This window comes from Chelonoidis abingdonii, chromosome 11 (assembly GCF_003597395.2).
Source record: "Chelonoidis abingdonii isolate Lonesome George chromosome 11, CheloAbing_2.0, whole genome shotgun sequence".
Classification (NCBI taxonomy): Eukaryota; Metazoa; Chordata; order Testudines; family Testudinidae; genus Chelonoidis; species Chelonoidis abingdonii.
In genome coordinates, this window is record NC_133779.1 from 23848891 (window position 1) to 23866676 (window position 17786).

The 17786-nt window shown below is 50.6% G+C and overlaps 2 protein-coding genes and 1 pseudogene across 4 annotated transcripts in view; 1 reads left to right on the top strand and 2 right to left on the bottom strand.

The window, feature by feature from the left end:
• Positions 1-6073, top strand: part of LOC116821732 (uncharacterized) — a 17848-nt gene extending 11775 nt beyond the window's left edge. Inside the window, 2 exon segments of the mRNA XM_075070442.1 lie at positions 3363-4649; positions 4652-6073. Of these exon segments, the coding sequence (XP_074926543.1) occupies positions 3363-4649; positions 4652-4800 (1436 nt within the window). The 3' untranslated portion in view covers positions 4801-6073.
• Positions 1-17786, bottom strand: part of LOC116816480 (uncharacterized) — a 560774-nt gene that overhangs the window by 93374 nt on the left and 449614 nt on the right. The window contains exon 11 of one of the 3 annotated variants that reach the window (XM_075070353.1): positions 14238-14326. In XM_075070353.1, coding sequence (XP_074926454.1) covers positions 14238-14326 — 89 coding nt within the window. Of the gene's footprint in view, positions 1-12895; positions 13013-14237; positions 14327-17786 lie in introns of all 3 variants that reach the window. The other 2 variants (XM_075070352.1, XM_075070351.1) reach the window with 2 other exon arrangements.
• LOC142047431 (zinc finger protein with KRAB and SCAN domains 5-like) lies at positions 11972-12899 on the bottom strand (annotated as a pseudogene).

Sequence of the window (17786 nt, forward strand, 5' to 3'; positions counted from 1 at the left end):
GAGAGCGTATCAAATGCCTTACTAAAGTCTAGGTATACCACATCCACCGCTTCTCCCTTATCCACAAGACTCATTATCCTATCAAAGAAGGCGATCGGATTGATTTGACATGATTTGTTCTTTAATATTCAATAGTGGTTTGTTTTTTTTCTTCCCCCACTATAATGGGAGGATAGCTCAGAGGTTTGAGCATTGGCCTGCTAAACCCAGGGTTGTGAGTTCAATCCTTGAGGGGGCCATTTATGGATCTGGGGCAAAAATCTGTCTGGGGATTGATCCTGCTTTGAGCAGGGGGTTGGACTAGATACCTCCTGAGGTCCCTTCTAACCCTGATATTCTATGATTCTGCCTAGAGCTTTTGCTCTGCTAGCTACATTGGTTAGTGGTATGATTTTTACACTCCAAACTTACAGAGCTACATGGAAAAACTTAAGTGCAGACCGAGCAAATGTCTGTATGTGGATATTGCGGCACTTTAAAATACCACGCTTGATGCAGACATGTTGGAATCAGAGAGCAAAGCTTCCACAAGGAATTTCAGCAGAATGCAAGAAAAATGCATGACACACATTGACTTAAAGCTACCAGAGGGAGGACTCGGGTGTGATTCAGATTCAATGGCCACAGCACATCCTCTGGAGCCAACCCTTTACTGTGATGACAGAGTATGGGAAACCCTCTAGCCATTAACAGGAACTCAGTCTTGCTGCATGTCAGTGTCTGGGACTCACCAGTTTGGCTTGTGCTGCTCTGAAATTCCAAATTCTAGAGGTATTGGCATTTATCTCAGTTAGTACATAGCACCCACTGCCTCTTTAGAGAACCAGGACTGAAAAAGTCAAGTGACTGAGATCTGTCAGGGAACAAGAAGAACTATAGTTTCAACCCCAGCTGAATGTTAAATGAGCAAGATGATTTTGTAAAAAACTGCCTCTGGTGGCAGGGCTGTTTCTCAGGGACCTCGTGATCAAATCACTCCGTATTTGGACCAATAACCCTTCCTGGAATGTCCGTAAACCCCAGAAAATATCAAGACAATTTGAAGAAATGTGGCTTTTAGTGTAGTTAGAATAATTGATCTTTAAACAGAAAATAATGCTACTAATCAGTCTAGCTACTGCCGCTCAGGGAGGTGGATGACCTATGCCAATGGGAGACCTCTTTCCATTGCTGTAGTAATGTCTACACCCCTGGTCCATCCTATCCCTTACTGCGCTGAATCCCACCAGTCCATGCTCACCAGTCCTGGCCTTCCTTCAACTCTCCTTGTGTCTGGGTGTCTCTCTGTGGTTATGGAGCAGGTCCAAGGTGACTTCCCCTCTGGCTGGAGCCTTTACTGTCTGGGGCATGGGGTTACCGTGTTTGTGTTTTGGGAGCCCCTTTGATGAGGAGCTGTGACTGGAAGTGGTGGGAGGGGGTGTCGCACTGACATTGCTCAATCAGTGCAAACCCCAACAAATGGGGCAGATGATCCCCAAAACTGGTGGTTATTTCTAATAATGAGATTAACCAATCCAGCAACAAAACAGCTTCCACAATACCTTCCTGCTTACCCAGAATTCAGTAACACAGTTCCCTTGGAACAATGCAGCCTTGGACTCCCACCCAGACAGCCAAGTTAAATATGATGAGGATTATTGAAAATCTTGTTGATCATATGAAAAATTCTACCAATCCCAAAGGATCGGACACATTACCCACCAGGTCAGTGAATAGTTCCGATCTTACCCAAATCCACGCTTACTGCCAATTCTTATTAACTAAACTAAGATTTATGAAAAGGAAAAAAGAGAGTGAGTATTGGTTAAAAGACCATGATCCATGCAGATATGAGTCGAGTTCTTAGGTCAGTTTCGTAGTAGAGATGGTGAGCATCAAAATTGTAAATAGTCCTTCCAGAATTAGTTCCATAGGTCACAGTCCAATGCCCAATATCGGGGTAACCCAGACAGGAGCAGGGAACCTCGGTCTTGTGACTCAAACTTCCCCTGACGAAGCTTAAGCAGATCTGAGATAACAGAGTCAGGGCCCACTAGTTCTTTTTGTGGCTCTCTGGCAGCCTCTTGACAGCCGGCATTCCTTGGGTGCAGCATTGTGGCTTGAAATAAAAACCCCTATTTCCTATGCATGCACAGGTAACTAGTTGCATTCATCAGCCTAAGGTGGGCACCCTGTGGCCTGCTGGCTGCCTGTGGCCTGTCAGGGTAAATCGCGGGTGGACCACCAGACAGTTTCTTTACATTTGACATGGCTACGTTAGCTATTTATAAGGAATAGCCGTAATTACATACATTTCTAATATGACTTTAAAGGTTGAATTTGGGTAATTTTGCCTGCTAGTTGCTAAACCTTTCTGTCTCAATGTCACGGGAGTGTCTGGCTGGGTGTGTTCCCAGCAGAGATGGGGATAGTTAAATGCCTCATATGCAGAGTGTCCTGCACCTTGGAGCCCTGGCAAGCTGCTTCAAGCGTTTTACTGCTTTACAATAGGCTGGGTTAAAACCAATAGACTCTTTGTGAGAAATGTGCCATGAACTCCCCGATCTCCTTTGTTTTCTATCCCCTCAGCACGGTTTCCTGTTGCCAAACCTGACATGATCTCCCAGCTGGACCAAGGGGAGGAGCCGTGGGTCCTGGATCTCCAGGGCTCTGAGGAAGGAGAGATCCTGAGAGCTGCCTGTGCAGGTGAGAGATCATTAAACCAATTAGAAAGTGCTCCGTGACTGAAAGAAATACCTGGGACTCCCTAAAAAGGCTTTGGGAGTTCTCAGAGTTCAGGAGGATCCGCAGGAGGGCTTGTATCCTATGGGCAGCTGTTGCTCATGGCTTCCTACCCATCCTCACTGACACATGCCAGCAGCTCCCTGCCTAACAGATACAATTCTGCCTCCACATCCCCTCTTCTCGCTGCTATGGAGAAAATTTGAGGAGAATTCACTACCCGGGTTTTTTTTCCTGTCTCTCCAGCTCTAATTTCAGTCTTCTTTCTTTCTTTTCCATCCTTGTTTCTGACGTTTTTCTCTCTGTCTTAGCAGGTGCTGGGATGGTAAGTGAGAACAAGGAGCTGAATCCTGAGCAGGAAGATGCTGAGCAAGTGGAAGAGCATGGGGGATTATCACAAGGATCCCAAGGGAATGTGTCCAGGCATCATGTGAAGGGGAAAACCTGTGAGAGTCAGCACAGGCCAGAGAGGCAGAAGGGAAACCAGCCCAGGGAGAAAGTGGGCAAATCCATTAATTGTCAGGGGACTCACCAGAACGCCAAGGAAATCACAGCCCAGCAGAGAATACCTGTAGGAGAGAGAAAAAACACATGCACTGGGTGTGGGAAACACTTCACTCTGAACTCCACCCTCGTTAGACATCAGCGGATCCACATGAGAAAGCGCCCCTACAAATGCGGTGAGTGCGGGAAACAGTTCAGTGAGAAATCAAACCTTGTCACACATCAGACAAGCCACACAAGAGAAAGACCCTATGAGTGCTACGAGTGCGGGAAAAGCTTCACTCGGCGCTCTACCCTTACTAGACATCAGAGGATCCACACAGGAGATAGACGCTATGAATGCAGTGAGTGCGGGAAGAAGTTCACTCAGAGCTCAGTCCTTATTAACCATCAGAGAATGCACACAGGAGAGCGTCCCTATATATGCTGTGAGTGTGGACAAACATTCGCTCAGAGCTCAGCCCTGTTTAAACATGAGAAGATCCACACGGGAGAGCGCCCTTACGAATGCTCTGAGTGTGGGAAACAATTCATTGAGAAATCAAAATTTATGAAACATCAGACAAGCCACACGGGAGAGAGACCCTATGAATGTTGTGAGTGCGGGAAACAGTTCAGTGAGAAATCAAACCTTACTAAACATCAGACCAGCCACACAGACGAGAGACCTTACGAGTGCTGTGAGTGCGGGAAAAGCTTCACTCGGAGCTCATCCCTTATTCGACATCAGAGGATCCACACAGGAGAGAGACCGTATAAGTGCTGTGAGTGCGGGAAAAGCTTTGCTTTCAAATCAGACGTTAATAAACATCAGAGGGTCCACACGGGAGAGCGCCCCTATGAGTGCTATGAGTGCGGGAGACAGTTCAGTCAGAAATCCAACCTTAGTGCACATCAGAGAGGCCACACGCAGCAGAGTCCCTATGAGTGCTGTGAGTATGGGAAAAAGTTCACTCAGCGCTCAGGCCTTAGTAATCATCAGAGAATCCATAGAGGAGAGGGCCCCTATACCTGCCCTGAGTGGGGGAAACAGTTCAGTGAGAAATCAAACGTTATTAAACATCAGACAGGCCACACAGGAGGGAGACCGTATGAGTGCTGTGAGTGCGGGAAAAAGTTCACTCAGCGCTCAGGCCTTAATAATCACCAGAGAATCCACACAGGAGAGCGACCCTACGCGTGCTGTGAGTGTGGGAAAACGTTCACTCAGAGCTCAGGCCTTATTAAACATCGGAGGATCCACACAGGAGAGAAACCCTACGAGTGCTGTGAGTGCGGGAAAAGCTTCGCTGAGAGCTCATCTCTTATTAGACATCAGGGGATCCACACGGGAGAGAGACCATATGAATGCTGTGAGTGCGGGAAAAGCTTCACTTTTAAATCAGACCTTGTTAATCATCAGAGGATCCACACACGAGAGCAGCCTGTGAATGCAGGAAAAGTTTCATCCGGAGCTCACACCTTAATAGACATCAGCGATTGCACAGGCTAGAGACACACCATAAACACTTTGTGCAGGGCAGAGAAAAGATTGTTTTAAGGCCATTTGCAAATTCCCACAAAGGGACTTTTTAGGGCTGTTTGCACCATTTGCATCACCCTGTTCTCTCAGCTCCCCCAGGGGAGTTGCCCGCTTTTCCTTTGCAGGTCACCCTTCTCTGGGGTGAATCCCATGGTCCTTTCTACCAACTCTGTTGTCCTGTAGGTCATGGGAGTGTGTGTCACTCTGGCCAGGAGTGTCCATCAGCCTCATGTGGGGTTAACAGGGGTGACCTCAGGTAGGAGAAATCTGAAAATGACCTGAGCTTTGCCTCCTCTAGGATTTTTCCAGCGTGCTGGAGGTAGCTATCCTAATGTAAACACACCGCTGGATGTGCAGTGCTGACATAGCCCAGGCACAGAGGTTGGGGTTAGCTAGCACCTTCCGCTTTGACCTGTCTTAATCAATACCAATCTTCATACTCAAGACAAGCCCTGAGCGGCACATTTATCCTCTCACCGCGCTAGCAGAGCGATTGTTAGAGTCACCAAGTTTCTCCCTTTGGCGACAGATTGTCTCATCCCCAGTTGTTCTCACGCTGGTCCAGGTTGTGCTGAGCAGCAGGTATTTTTCTTTTTATCATTTCCTTTATTGAAAATCTATTTCAATATAACGAAGAGGAGAAGCAGGACTGGGACAAATGTATCATTTCGGCCTCTACGACACTGGAAGGAAATGGGAGTGAGTTGGCAGGATTACCTCCTTCCCCATAGCTGTCACTAGGCCTGCTCACTCCAGCAGCGCTGGCGTCTGTCTGAGACACAATGGAGTTATTCCACCTCTGTTCTACCCCTCCACCTCCCACGAAGTCTCTGCACTTCGTAGCAAATGGATCCTAAATCCAACTCGTTAGGGCTGGAGATGAGTATTCCAGACCTGGATGGGGAATTTCCATGGATCCCAAACACAGTGTGATCATTCCAAGTTTAAATCCCAGTTTCTGTCTATTGACAGAGCCACTTCTGGACATTTTCCTGCTGAGCTGGGATGGTTTGCACACGAGAAGGTCAGCAATTTTTTCCTGTTACGATGATGCTAATTTTCTTTTTTTGCCGATAACACAATTTCATAATAATGAATGCTGTGGAGTGAAGCCGGTTTGAATGGATCGGAGGAGAAAGTGACAGGGGAATCTACTCTCCTGGTTTTTGAGATATTGGCTGTAACCTGCTCTAGAATTTAATTTTATATGAAATTGAAAGTGACTTATACAGAGCTCGTTGAGTGGTGTTAAGAATAGTTTAGGTTTAGTGAGCTGTGTTCTTCATTTTATTTGTTTTATATATTTCATTAAAATGAACAAAGAGATAGCGAGTCATGTCTTTCAATAAGCTACTTGGGTCAGAACCCTATTTTGTCCTGGGGTTGTCTGGTCAGGATAAGCTGAAGTTGGGGGTCTGGGTTGAAGGGTTGTAAATGGATGGGAAGAGATTGTGCCTTTCAGCCATTGTGGTGTTGGCAGACTGAAGATGTGTTTGTGTTTTGGGGGAAAACTGGGGAATGACTGAAAGAGGGCAGAGTTAAGGTTGTGTAGGCAACCTTAACTCTTGGTTTCCTGTTTTTCAGGCGTGTGAGTTTTGCTGAAGTTGAGGTTCTCCAGGCAGACAACATCCCACCAGACACTTAACTCCTCGTTAATGATGGGTTTTGCCCTTTAGTTATTTTTTGGGGAATTCTGCACCAAAAAATTAAAAATTCTGCACACAATATTTTAAAATTTTGTATATTTTATTTGTCAAAGTAACACAATATATTCACTCCAGTTTCAGTTATTCAAAATACCTGTCAACAACTATGTCAACAATACAGACAACAGCAAAAATGATTCTCCAAGGGGAAGAGAGTTAACAAAACCCCTACAACAACCCAATTCCAGATGAGTGATGCTGGAGGGGGCTGTGTGGGGGCCCCCAGAGCCCAGACACCTGCACTCCCATCCTTCCAGAGCCCAGCTGCAGGACAGCTGCCAGACACCAGCCCCCCAGAGCCCAGCTGCAGGACAGCTGCCAGACACCAGCGCTGGCCTCCGCATAGAGCCTAGCCACAGGGCAGCCCCTGGCCCAGACTCCAACACCCCAGGGGCTCTACTCCCCCCAACTTCTTTACTGTCCTGCCAGGGGATGGGGTGTGGTGCATCCCTGCCCTTCCCCACTCTTTGCCAGAGCTGGCAGGGTCTCCCAGGCCCTCTCCCATCACCAGGAGCATGAGGATCAGGCAGATCGTGCAGCTTCCAGCCATGCCAGACGGGGGGCTCTGCTCCCTGTGAGCTGGATGTCTTTATAAAAGAGAAAGAGAAGAAAACCCAGTGAAGTCCCAGGAAGAAGTTAGCAGATTTCTTCCCGCTCTCAAGCCCCTTTTTTCTGCACAGCCCTCTGCTGTGTGTGAGGGGTGAGACAGAGGACGCTGTGGAGTCAGTACCACCTGGATGACAAAAACGGAAATTAGCTGGTTAAATGGGACATGAGGAAAATAGAGACATTGTCACCATTGGAGTAAAAGAAGTTCACAGCGGCTGAGGATCTGACCTGTTTACTCCAATGGAGTCAGGATGATTAATATCAGCTGGGGATCTGGCCCATCTGCTTGTCTTTTCCCCAATCCTGGTAGCAGACCCTAACAGCTGTTGCTGCCCCTCGGTCCCAGCTGTGAGGGGGGTGCACTGCCTAGTTCCCATACAACTGAGGGACTTCAGCTGCCCTCTGTCCCCAGAGCCCCCCACTCCCAACACAGCTCACACATAGTGCTCCATGGGGCCTTCTGCCAGGAGAGGTTCATTGCAGGGGGATGGGTCCCTGTTTGCCTGTTCTCTCTAGCTAGGACTGTCCAGGGTGCCCAGAACTGGGGTGTCAGAGCGCCGTGGTCCTGTGCAGAGCTGCCATTCACCTTCTGTAATAAACGTTTGTCCCAGATTTGGACTTTAGCGTACAAAATCTGAGTGTTTATCTGAACCTCCCCCAAGCTCACTACCAGCTTGGATTTTACTTCGCTGCCACCAGATAAGAATTAGGCTCTTATCAGCCTGGATTCCCCAAATACTCCTTGGGGGACCCCCTCTGTGGACTCCCCAACTTCCTTTGGGAAGACCCCCAAGACCCAGACCCCTGGGTCTCCCTATCTCATACCACAGCTCCCCCCTTTCCTGGGTGAGCCTGGGCGATGCTATACTTACTCCTTGAATGCAAAACCAAGAGAGATATTTACCTCCCCGAGGCTAGGCATTCAAAGCTAATCACAGCTAACACACAGGAGATTTCCTCCCCCCCCCCCCCGGTCCGTAGCAGTAACTAGAGAAAAACCGCAACCACAAGGGAACAGAGTTGATTCTTCTTCTTTCCCCATAGCCTGTCTTTTCCCTGGTAATAAAATGGAAAATAACCCACAGAATGTAATGCTCCCCCGCTCTGTCTTCCCGTAGGGAGACAGACAGCTGGTACAGAGACGTCTATCCCTTTGCCTCACTAGGAAAAGAAACTCCCACAAAGTTTTAAAAGAACTTATATAAAGAAAGAAATACAAACAATAACTGCATTAAGAGATCAATACAGGCTCTTGCTTATAAGAAAATATGAATAAACAGTCTGATTTAAAAGATAGCCCCTTTAACCAGTCCAGCAAATCAACACACCTGTAAATACAACACAAAGCATATACAGCCTATTTGCCTTGTGGCCTTTGTACTCACACTTTGTAGGAAAATATTAGAAAGAAATAGGAGTTAGCAGAAAATGTTTCCTCCATAGCTGGGAAAACAAAAGACCTCGAGTACACAATTTCCGCCCCTGACTTTTAAAAAATCCAGTTCTCTGATTGGTCCTCTGGTCAGGTGTTGGTTCCCTTTGTTCACCCTTTACAGGCAAAAGAAATTAACCCTTACCTTACCTATCTACTTATGACACTTCCCTCTTTGAGCTCCTCTTGCATTGAATCCACCTTTTTTCTCTCCACCACCATCATCCTAAAGATGTTGCACTTGCCTCCTGCCCGAGACACTGTCCCTGTTTGTGTAAATAGGCTTCTCTGTAACCTCTGCCTGCTTCTCCCACCCCATTTCCTCACCAGTCAGTGGCTTCTTTCTCTCTGGGATCTCCCCGCTTCTCCTTTGTCATTGAGCATCATCCGGAGAACTCAGGAGGTTGGATTCTGTGAAGCACCAGGGATCTGGGAGCACAACCCCCCAGTGCCGTCCATGGGACTGTGCTTGGCAGGATTTGGCTCATGTCGTGTGAGCAGGATTGAACTGTGCAGGCAAACTCATGGGATCGGGGAACCAGAGTCAGGCAGAATGTGCTGTTAGACACCACACCCGGACAGGTATGCTTTGGTGACCCTGTGATTCCATCCCAGATCACAGAACCCAAACCCGTAAAGAAAGATTTACAGTTACAGGATGGGGGCTGGTGCTGAGTGAAGCTGGTGTGATGACAGAAAAAGCCATGGGGGGGGGGGGGTTTGAAGCACAAATCCCCAACCAGAGTCCTTGCTGGAGTTGGGGTGATCTCTGGTTCTTTCCTTGTTTTTAATATTTTCTGGGCAATGCTATGCCCTGAAGAATAAAGGTGCTTGCACCAAAGAGCTGGGTGGATATCACTATTGGCAGTGACACTGCTCTTAGTCACTGCAGAGAAAGGAAAGGGCAGGCACTGGCCATTTAGGACTTGCTGAGGGATATTGCAGTGTAAACAGGGCTGCTGCAGCCTGGAAATACGCTGTCCAGGAGAGGGAGAGACACTTGTCTCTGCCCAAGAGGTGACGGCTGGGAAGTCTAAGGGAGGGTGTTGCTGGGTGACCATGGAGGGGGAATCCAGGTGCAGTTGCCCTGTAGGGTGACAGCGAGGTTACGGCAGGACCCTGCAGCCAGCATGTCAGCACCCGCAGTGTTTTTAACGCAGCCTAGAGATCTGCAGCTGAGGAAGGAAGGAAGGGAGCTGGAGAAGTGGGTAAAGGGTTTCCCCTCCCTGCAGGGGCAGGGGAGGGAGAGTGGTCATCTGCCATGGAGTCAGGACACCCCCTTCCAAATAATGTTACAGTGGGGGAGAAGCTACCCCTCCCAGCAGACATGACTTATACCTCCTGATACTGGAGGGGCATAATGTAAATGTGTGGGGTAGGGGGGCATATGACTACCCCACATGTTGCCTCTGGAAAGGACCTTTCAGCCCCACGTCCCTGGCCAGGGCAGCCAATCCCGCTGGCTCCTGGGGCGCTGGGGCCACAGGAGCGGGGAACACATCTCTGGGCTGGACCTGGTCCTGGGAGACTCAAAGCACCACAGTGTCTGCTCGAAGCTCCAGCAGCCTCGCCGGCACCTCAGCAGGGGAAGGGGGCGAGACAGAGCCGCTTCTCACGCCGGCTGAGGGTGGCCACTCGGCGTAGGGTTACCAACTTTCTAATTGCACAAAACCAAACGCCCTTGGCCCACCCCGCCCCCACTCCTTCAGTCGTTCGCTCTCCCCCACCCTCACTCACTTTCACTGGGCTGGTGATGAGGGCTCCGGGATGTGGCCAGAAATATGGGGTTGTGGGTGTGGGAGGGGGCTCCGGGCTGGAGTCGGGTATTGGAGTGCAGGAGGGGGTCAGGGCTCCATCTGGGGGTGAGGGCTCTGGGGTGGGGCCTGGGATGAGATGTTTGGGGTACAGGAAGGGGATCCGGGCTGGGGCTGAGGGATTTGGAATATGGGAGGGGCTGTGGGAGGTGGCTTCGGGTTGGAGTAGGGGATTGGGGTGTGGGACGGGGTGTGGGAGGGGACTCAGGCCTGGGGTACAGGTGTGGGATGGGGCAGGGTGTTGGGGTGCGGGAGGGGGTTACAGTCTGGGACAGGAAGTTCATGGTGTGGCAGCAGCCAGTCGGCGCTTACCTCAGGTGTCTCCCAGGTGGCAGCACAGCTCCCAGAAGTAGCCGGCATGTCTGGCCCCTAGGCAGAGGTGCGGCCAGACGGCTCTGCGCCATGCACACTGCCCCCTCCCACAGGCACCGCCCCCCAGCCCTGAGGCCCCTCCCACACCCCCTCCTGCATTCCAACCCCCTGCACCAGCCCTGAGCCCCTTCACGCAGTTCCTGGCCAATGGGAACTGTGGAGCAGGTGCACAGAGTTTCCCTGATTGCTCCTGCTCCTCGGGGCTGCGGGAACATGCCGGCTAACAAGTCGGATTTAGGATCAAATTTCTACAAAGCGCAGAGACTCTGTGGGAGGTGGAGGGGTAGAAGAGAGGTGGATAAATTCAATTGTGGCTCAGACTGACGCCAGCGCTGCTGGAGTGAGCAGGCCTAGTGACAGCTATGGGGAAGGAGGTAATCCTGCCAACTCACTCCCATTTCCTTCCAGTGTCGTAGAGGCCGAAATGATACATTTGTCCCAGTCCTGCTTCTCCTCTATTGAAACAGATTTTCAGTAAGGGAAATGGTAAAAAGAAAAATACCTGCTGCCCAGCACAACCTGGACCAGCGTGAGAACAACTGGGGATGAGACAATCTGTCGCTGAAGGAGGAACATGGTGACTTTAACAATCGCTCTGCTAGTGCAGTGAGAGTATAAATGTGCTGCTCAGGGCTTGTCTACAGTATGAAAATTGTTGTTGATTAAGGTCAAAGGGGAAGGTGCTAGCTAACCCCGATCCCTGTGCCTGGGCTATGTCAGCATGGCACATCTAGTGGGGTGTTTACATTAGGATAGCTCCCTCCAGCAGGCCGACTCCATGGAAAATCCTACAGGAGACAAAGCCCAGGTCGATTTTCGCTCAGTTTAGCTACTTGAGGTCACCCCTATTTCCCAGCCCTGGGGCTGATAGACACTCTTGGCAGGAGGGACACACACTCCCATGAGTCACAGGAGAGAAGAGTCAGTAGAAAGGACCATGAGATTCACCCCGAGAAAGGCGACCTCCAAAGGAAAACGGCAACTCCCCTGGGGGAGCTGAGAGAACAGGGTGATGCAAATGGTGCAAACAGCCCTAAAAAGTCCCTTTGTGGGAATTCACAAATGGCTTTAAAATAATCTTTTCTCTGCCCTGCACAAAGTTTTTATGGTGTGTCTCTATCCTGTGAAATTGCTGATGTCTATTAAGGTTTGAGCTCCGGATGAAACTTTTCCTGCGTTCACAGGCTGCTCTTGTGTGTGGATCCTCTAATGACTGATGAGACTTGAGCTCTGAGTGAACTTTTCCCCACACTCACAGCAGGTATAGGGGCACCCTCCTTTGCACATTCTCTGATGATTAATAAGGAATGAGCTCAGTGTGAACTTTTTCCCACACTGCATTCATACGGTCTCTCTCCTGTGTGAATCCTCTGATGTCTAGTAAGGGATGAGTTCTGAGTGAAGCTTTTCCCGCACTCGTAGCACTCGTAGGGTCTCTCTCTTGTGTGGCTTGTCTGATGCGTGATAAGGTTTTATTTCTCACTGAACTGTTTCCCGCACTCACAACATTTGTAGGGGCGCTCTCCCGTGTGGATCCGCTGATGTCTAATGAGGGTGAAGTTCAGAGTGAAGTGTTTCCCACACTCAGTGCATGTGTTTTTTCTCTCTCCTACAGGTGTTCTCTGCTGGGCTGTGATTTCCTTGGAGTACTAGTGAGTCCCCTGACAATTAATGGATTTGCCCACCTTCTCCCTGGGCTGGATTCCCTGCTGCCTCTCTGGCCTGTGCTGACTCTCACAGGCTTTTCCCTGCACATGACACCTGGATATATTCCCTTGGGATCCTTGTGATAATCCCCTGTGTGCTTCCACTTGTTCAGCATCTTCCTGTTGAGGATTCTGCTCCTTGTTCTCACTCACCATCCCAGCAGCTGCTGGGATAAAGAGAGAAATGTCAGAAATGGGTGGAAAAGGGGAAATCAAACCAAAATCAGAGTTGGAGAGAGAGAAAAAAATCTAGTAGTTGAATTCTCCAAAACTCTTCTCCTTCGGGGAAAGAGGAGGGGAACAATTCTGCCTCCACATCCCATCAGGGAGGGAGCTACTGCCGGGTGCCAGTGAGGATGAGTAGGAAGCCACAAGCAATAGCTGCCCATAGGGTACAAGGCCTCCTGGGGATCCTCCTGAAGTCATAGAGCTCCCAAGGCCTTTTTAGGGAGTCCCAGGTATTTCTTTCAGCCACAGAGCATTTTTGAATTGGTTTAATGATTCCTCACCTGCACAGGCAGCTCTCAGGATCTCTCCTTCCTCAGAGCCCTGGAGATCCAGCACCCACGGCTCCTCCCCTCCTTCCAGCTGGGAGATCACATCAGGTTTAGGAATGGGAAACCCTGCTCAGGGGACAGAAAACAAAGGAGATCAGGAAAATTCATGGGATGTTTCTCGGTTTTAAGCCAGTACATTGTAAAGCAGTAAAACGCTTCTGGAAGCTTCCAAGGTGCAGGACACTCTGCGAATGAGGCATTTAACTATCCTCATCTCTCCTGGGAACACACCCAGCCAGACGCTTCTAAAAGACAGAGACAGTAACTCCGTGTTCCAGGAAGTAAAGACTCCAGCCAGACGGGAAGTCTCCCTGGATCTGCTTCTTAATCACAGAGAGAACCCCAGAGACAATGGCAGAATTGGAGGAAAGCTGGGACTGGTGAGCAGGGGCTGGTGGGTTTCAGTGCAGTAAGGAAAAGGAGGGACAGGAGGCGTCACTGACTACACTTGAGACACTGCGACTACACTTGAGACACTGTCACTGTCCTGCCGTAGTGCATCAGTGTAGACACTCGCTACAGCAACGGGAAAGGTTCTTCATCAGTGCAGATCATCCACCTCCGCGAGAGGCAGTAGCTAGCTCGACGGAAGCATTATTTTCTGTTTAAAGACCAACTAATCTAACTACCCTAAATGTTTGGGCAAATTTTTCCTGGGCAATCAGGGAAGGCTAAGGCCTAGTCTACTCTACAGGGTTAGGTCGAATTTAGCCGCGTTAGGTCGATTTAAAAATGAATGCGTCCACACAACCAATCCCGTTCCGTCGACCTAAAGGGCTTTTAAAATCAACGTCTGTACTCCTCCCCGGTGAGGGGAGTAGCACTAAAATCAACTTTGCTGGGTCGAATTTGGGGTAGTGTGGATGCAAATCGACGGTGTTGGCTTCCACGAGCTATCCCAGAGTGCTCCATTGTGACCGCTCTGGACAGCACTTTGAACTCCAATGCACTAGCCAGGTACACAGGAAAAGTCTTCTGTTAGTTCTCCGAAGAAAACCTTGTCTACCTCATCCTCCTGGTCTAGTGGTCTATACAGACCTCACCATGGCATCAGCATGACATGAGTAGGAAGCCCAACACCTTCCTCACTGTAAGGAAGTAGATATGATGGAAGAGGCAGCTGCTGGTTAGTTGGGTCAGGCTCCAGCACTGGCCACTTTTCCTAGCCCCATCTAGGTGGGTTGTTTCCTCTTTGTAGGTTTCCAACCTACAAAACAGACTTCCCACCTCCTGTGTATTTGCTGTCCCGCTGCCTCCAGCAGGAGCCCACCAGCAACCCCTCCATAATCCCTACCTGAACTGGCTCCTCTGCAGCCATTTCTCTTTCCTGTCCCATGGGAGGATGGGATGAGCTGGAGCGAAACATGGATGTCATTCTGCAGCCTGGCAGGGCAAGAAGGGCAGTTGTGGAGGTTTCAGAACAGGCTTTAGTTCATTTCACATCAGAATTTCCCCAGGCTCTTTCCCTGCAGATGGATATCCTAGATTCTGCCATGCTGGGAAAACACTTAATAGGTGATAATGAGAGAGAACAGGGGAAGCACTAGAGGGAATTTCTATCAGCATTTGAGAGGGAAGTGGCAGAGACAGGGAAAGTGTGGGTGGAGGATGAAGCTTCTCCTGGGGGAGGCTAGCTCCCTGCCTCGCCTCTCCAGCCCCAGGTTTCACCCCCTCCACTTCACTCCATCTCTCCTCTCCTTCCCCCTCTCCAGCAGGACGGGGGGTGAGGAGGGACACAGTAGGCAGGGAATCTTGTAGGGAAGGGGGAATGAGGAGGGATCCAGTGGGTGGGTGAGGAGTGCCTGGAATGGGGGAGGTGTCTGGTGGGGGAGGGTGAGGAAGGACCTAGCGGGAGGGGGTGTCTGGCAGGGGAGGATGGACGAGGAGGGACCCGACAGGCGAGGGTGGGGGTGGCGGGGGAGGGACGTGTGCCATTGCACTCCATATGTTTTATGAAAATATGCTTATGAATGTGAATATAATGTAACTGGAATATGCTCTATGGGAAAGGTGTCTTGTAAGGTATCATCGCAAAGCTTATAATCTACTGAGAGCGTTCATCCGATTTGTTTGCATGCATTAGTTCCACCTGTGGAGTTAGGAGAATAAGATATAAACTTGTATTACTTGTATTCACCCACGAAAGCTCATGCTCCAAAACGTCTGTTAGTCTATAAGGTGCCACCGAACTCTCTGCTGCTGATGTAAACAGAGAATCTCAGGGTTGGAAGGGACCTCAGGAGGTATCTAGTCCAACCTCCTGCTCAAAGCAGGACCAATTCCCAACTAAATCATCCCAGCCAGGGCTTCGTCAAGCTGGGCCTTAAAAACCTCTATGGAAGGAGATTCCACCACCTCCCTAGGGAACCCATTCCAGTGCTTCACCACCCGCCTAGTGAATATTAAGCGGAAGCCATTAAGGGTGCTTCAGAATCAATGAACTGTGAATGGCTCTGTTTACTTGCAAACCTTCCTGTGTATGTGTGGGACATCCCAGGAAGAATGGAGGCTGGGGGTCTCAAAGGACATGTGATCAGGTCACTTGATACAGGAATCCATCTTAATTTTTTCTATTTAGGAGGAGGGCTGGGGAATCCAATGAGACAAACGATTCCTGCCTTGTGCCAAAGCTATAAAGGGTGGAAGGAGGCTGCCAGTCATGAGAAAGCCGCTGGTTACCACCTGCGATATCTGCTGGATCTAACAAAGCTTGTACCAGGGGAAAGGATTAGGGGGTGAGGAGGAACCCGGATGCAGGGGTGGGGGTTTGGCGGGGGGAGGGGAGCGAGGAGGGAACAACAGGTGGGGGGGTCTCGCAGGGAAGGGTGCGTGACGTGGGACCCAGTGGGGGGTCTGGCAGAGGATAAGGAGGTCCCAGCGGGGGTGGGCGGGGGTTGAGAAGGAATCTCCCCAGGGCGAAGCGGAGTTTCCCGCGTTTGGGGAATCACAGGGGTCAGACGTGCAACGGCGGAGCCTCCCCCGGGACCTTCCTGCGGGATCGGGAACCTCCCTGGCCAGCTCAGTCCCTGCCTTTAATTCCCCTCCTGCCCCTCCGCCTGGCCATTTCCTGCCTGCACAGACAGTTCAACCCCCTTTCCGCTCTTGACACCCCCACCTGTCCCCACTCCACAGGACCCCCCCCCCGGCCTGGCCCCAGTCTCTGCCCCCTCCATGCCAGCGGTGCTGGGGGAAGAACAGCAGCTCTGCTCTGCTCGGGCGGCCCCAGCGCTGCTGGCAGCACAGTGACACCCAGGGAGCAGATTCCTGGGGCTGCAGCATCTGAGGCTCCCCGGGGCAGAGAGTCACTTCCTGCCGGCCCGGCCCGCCCCCGGGGGCTCTCGCTCACCTGGAGTCTCTGGCTCCGGAGCAGACGTGGGCAAGCCCGGGCTGGTTCCCCTGGAGAACGGCCCCTCCCGGCTGCCCCATACCTGATCTCCGGGCTTTGTTCCCCCAAGTGCTGCCTCCAGCCCAGCCCGCTCCCAGCTGCTCCTGCCCCTTCCCGTGTGTCCTGCAGATCCCAGCCCGGGCTGCTCCATCTCCCTGCCAGAGGGGCGAGAAGGGGAAGGGGGGTTAACCGAAGCTGCCTGTATTCACACCCTGTCTGCAGTCAGGCTTGTGAGGTAGCCTTTGAAAACCAATAACTGTCTGGTTAATAATATCCTGGGATATGTCTGGAGCAACATTATGCAGAAAGTTATGGAAGCCCCTTTTACTTATTACTTCTCCTGTCTTACTATGTAACCCTTCTGCCCCTCTGAGTTGGCAGCAACAAGGGCCAGGTTCAGTATCCAGGGGTTTCGTTTCAATAACACAATGCATAACCGGCTCGAGCCCCACCCAGTGACCTGGGACATTTACATACACCCCCCCCCCGGGTGCCTCTAGAGGCAATACTTCCCCTCTCTCAAGCACGGAGTCTGAGTGTAGCAAAATCCTTTTAATAAAGGAAGGAATCAGTGCGGCATCACATTGGAGAAACACCGCAAACAGGGTTATAACACAAACCATAAGCAAAACCCACTCCAAGTAAGTTTGGCAATGTCCTTCCCCCTTAGGTCTTAAGTCCAATCACCCCAAAGTCCAACAACCCAAAAGTCTCTGGTCAGTGCACCCAGAGTTCAAAAGTTTATCTGCAGAGTTTTACCCCGCTTCAGCCTGGGTGGAAATGGGGGGGGGGCAAACAGAGTGGTGGGGCCCACACAGAGTGGTAAGGGGCATCTTACGTGGGCCAAGGCCAACTGCTCCGCCTCTCCGAGAGCCTTCACCACGACCAGCTCCACCTTACCAGCTGTGCTGCTCCTCCAGCCAACCCGCGAGCCACTCCAGCCATCCCCGCAAACCGCTCCACTCACTTTCCATGGGCTGCTCCAACACGCTGCAAATGCTCCACTCTGCCAGCCACTAGCGATAGGGCTTCAGGCCCCCACTAGTTAGCACAGCACTTAGTGCTCTCAGCTCAGTAATTCCAGCTCTTTAGTGATTTCAACCTTTGCAATTTCAGCTCATAGTAGGGAAGCCGGTGCTGGTGCGCCATTGCCCAACATGAATTCAGCTCAGCAGCCTTTAGATGGACTCCTAATAGAATCAAAATTAGCTCTACTCTTTAACAGTGGGAAAGGAAGATATGCAATTGGTGGTCCAGGCCCTCAAAGGCGGCCCATACCATCAGGTACACACACCAGTCCCCAACCTCTCTCCCTTCACTGGTTTTGGAACCCATGTCCCTTGTCTAGCAAGTGTCACTTAATTTATATTGAGACATCTCTGTCATAAGAGCAGTCTCGTAGTTCCTCATTCACATAATCCGGTGGCAACACTTTATTCCTCCTGCCCCAATAACAAG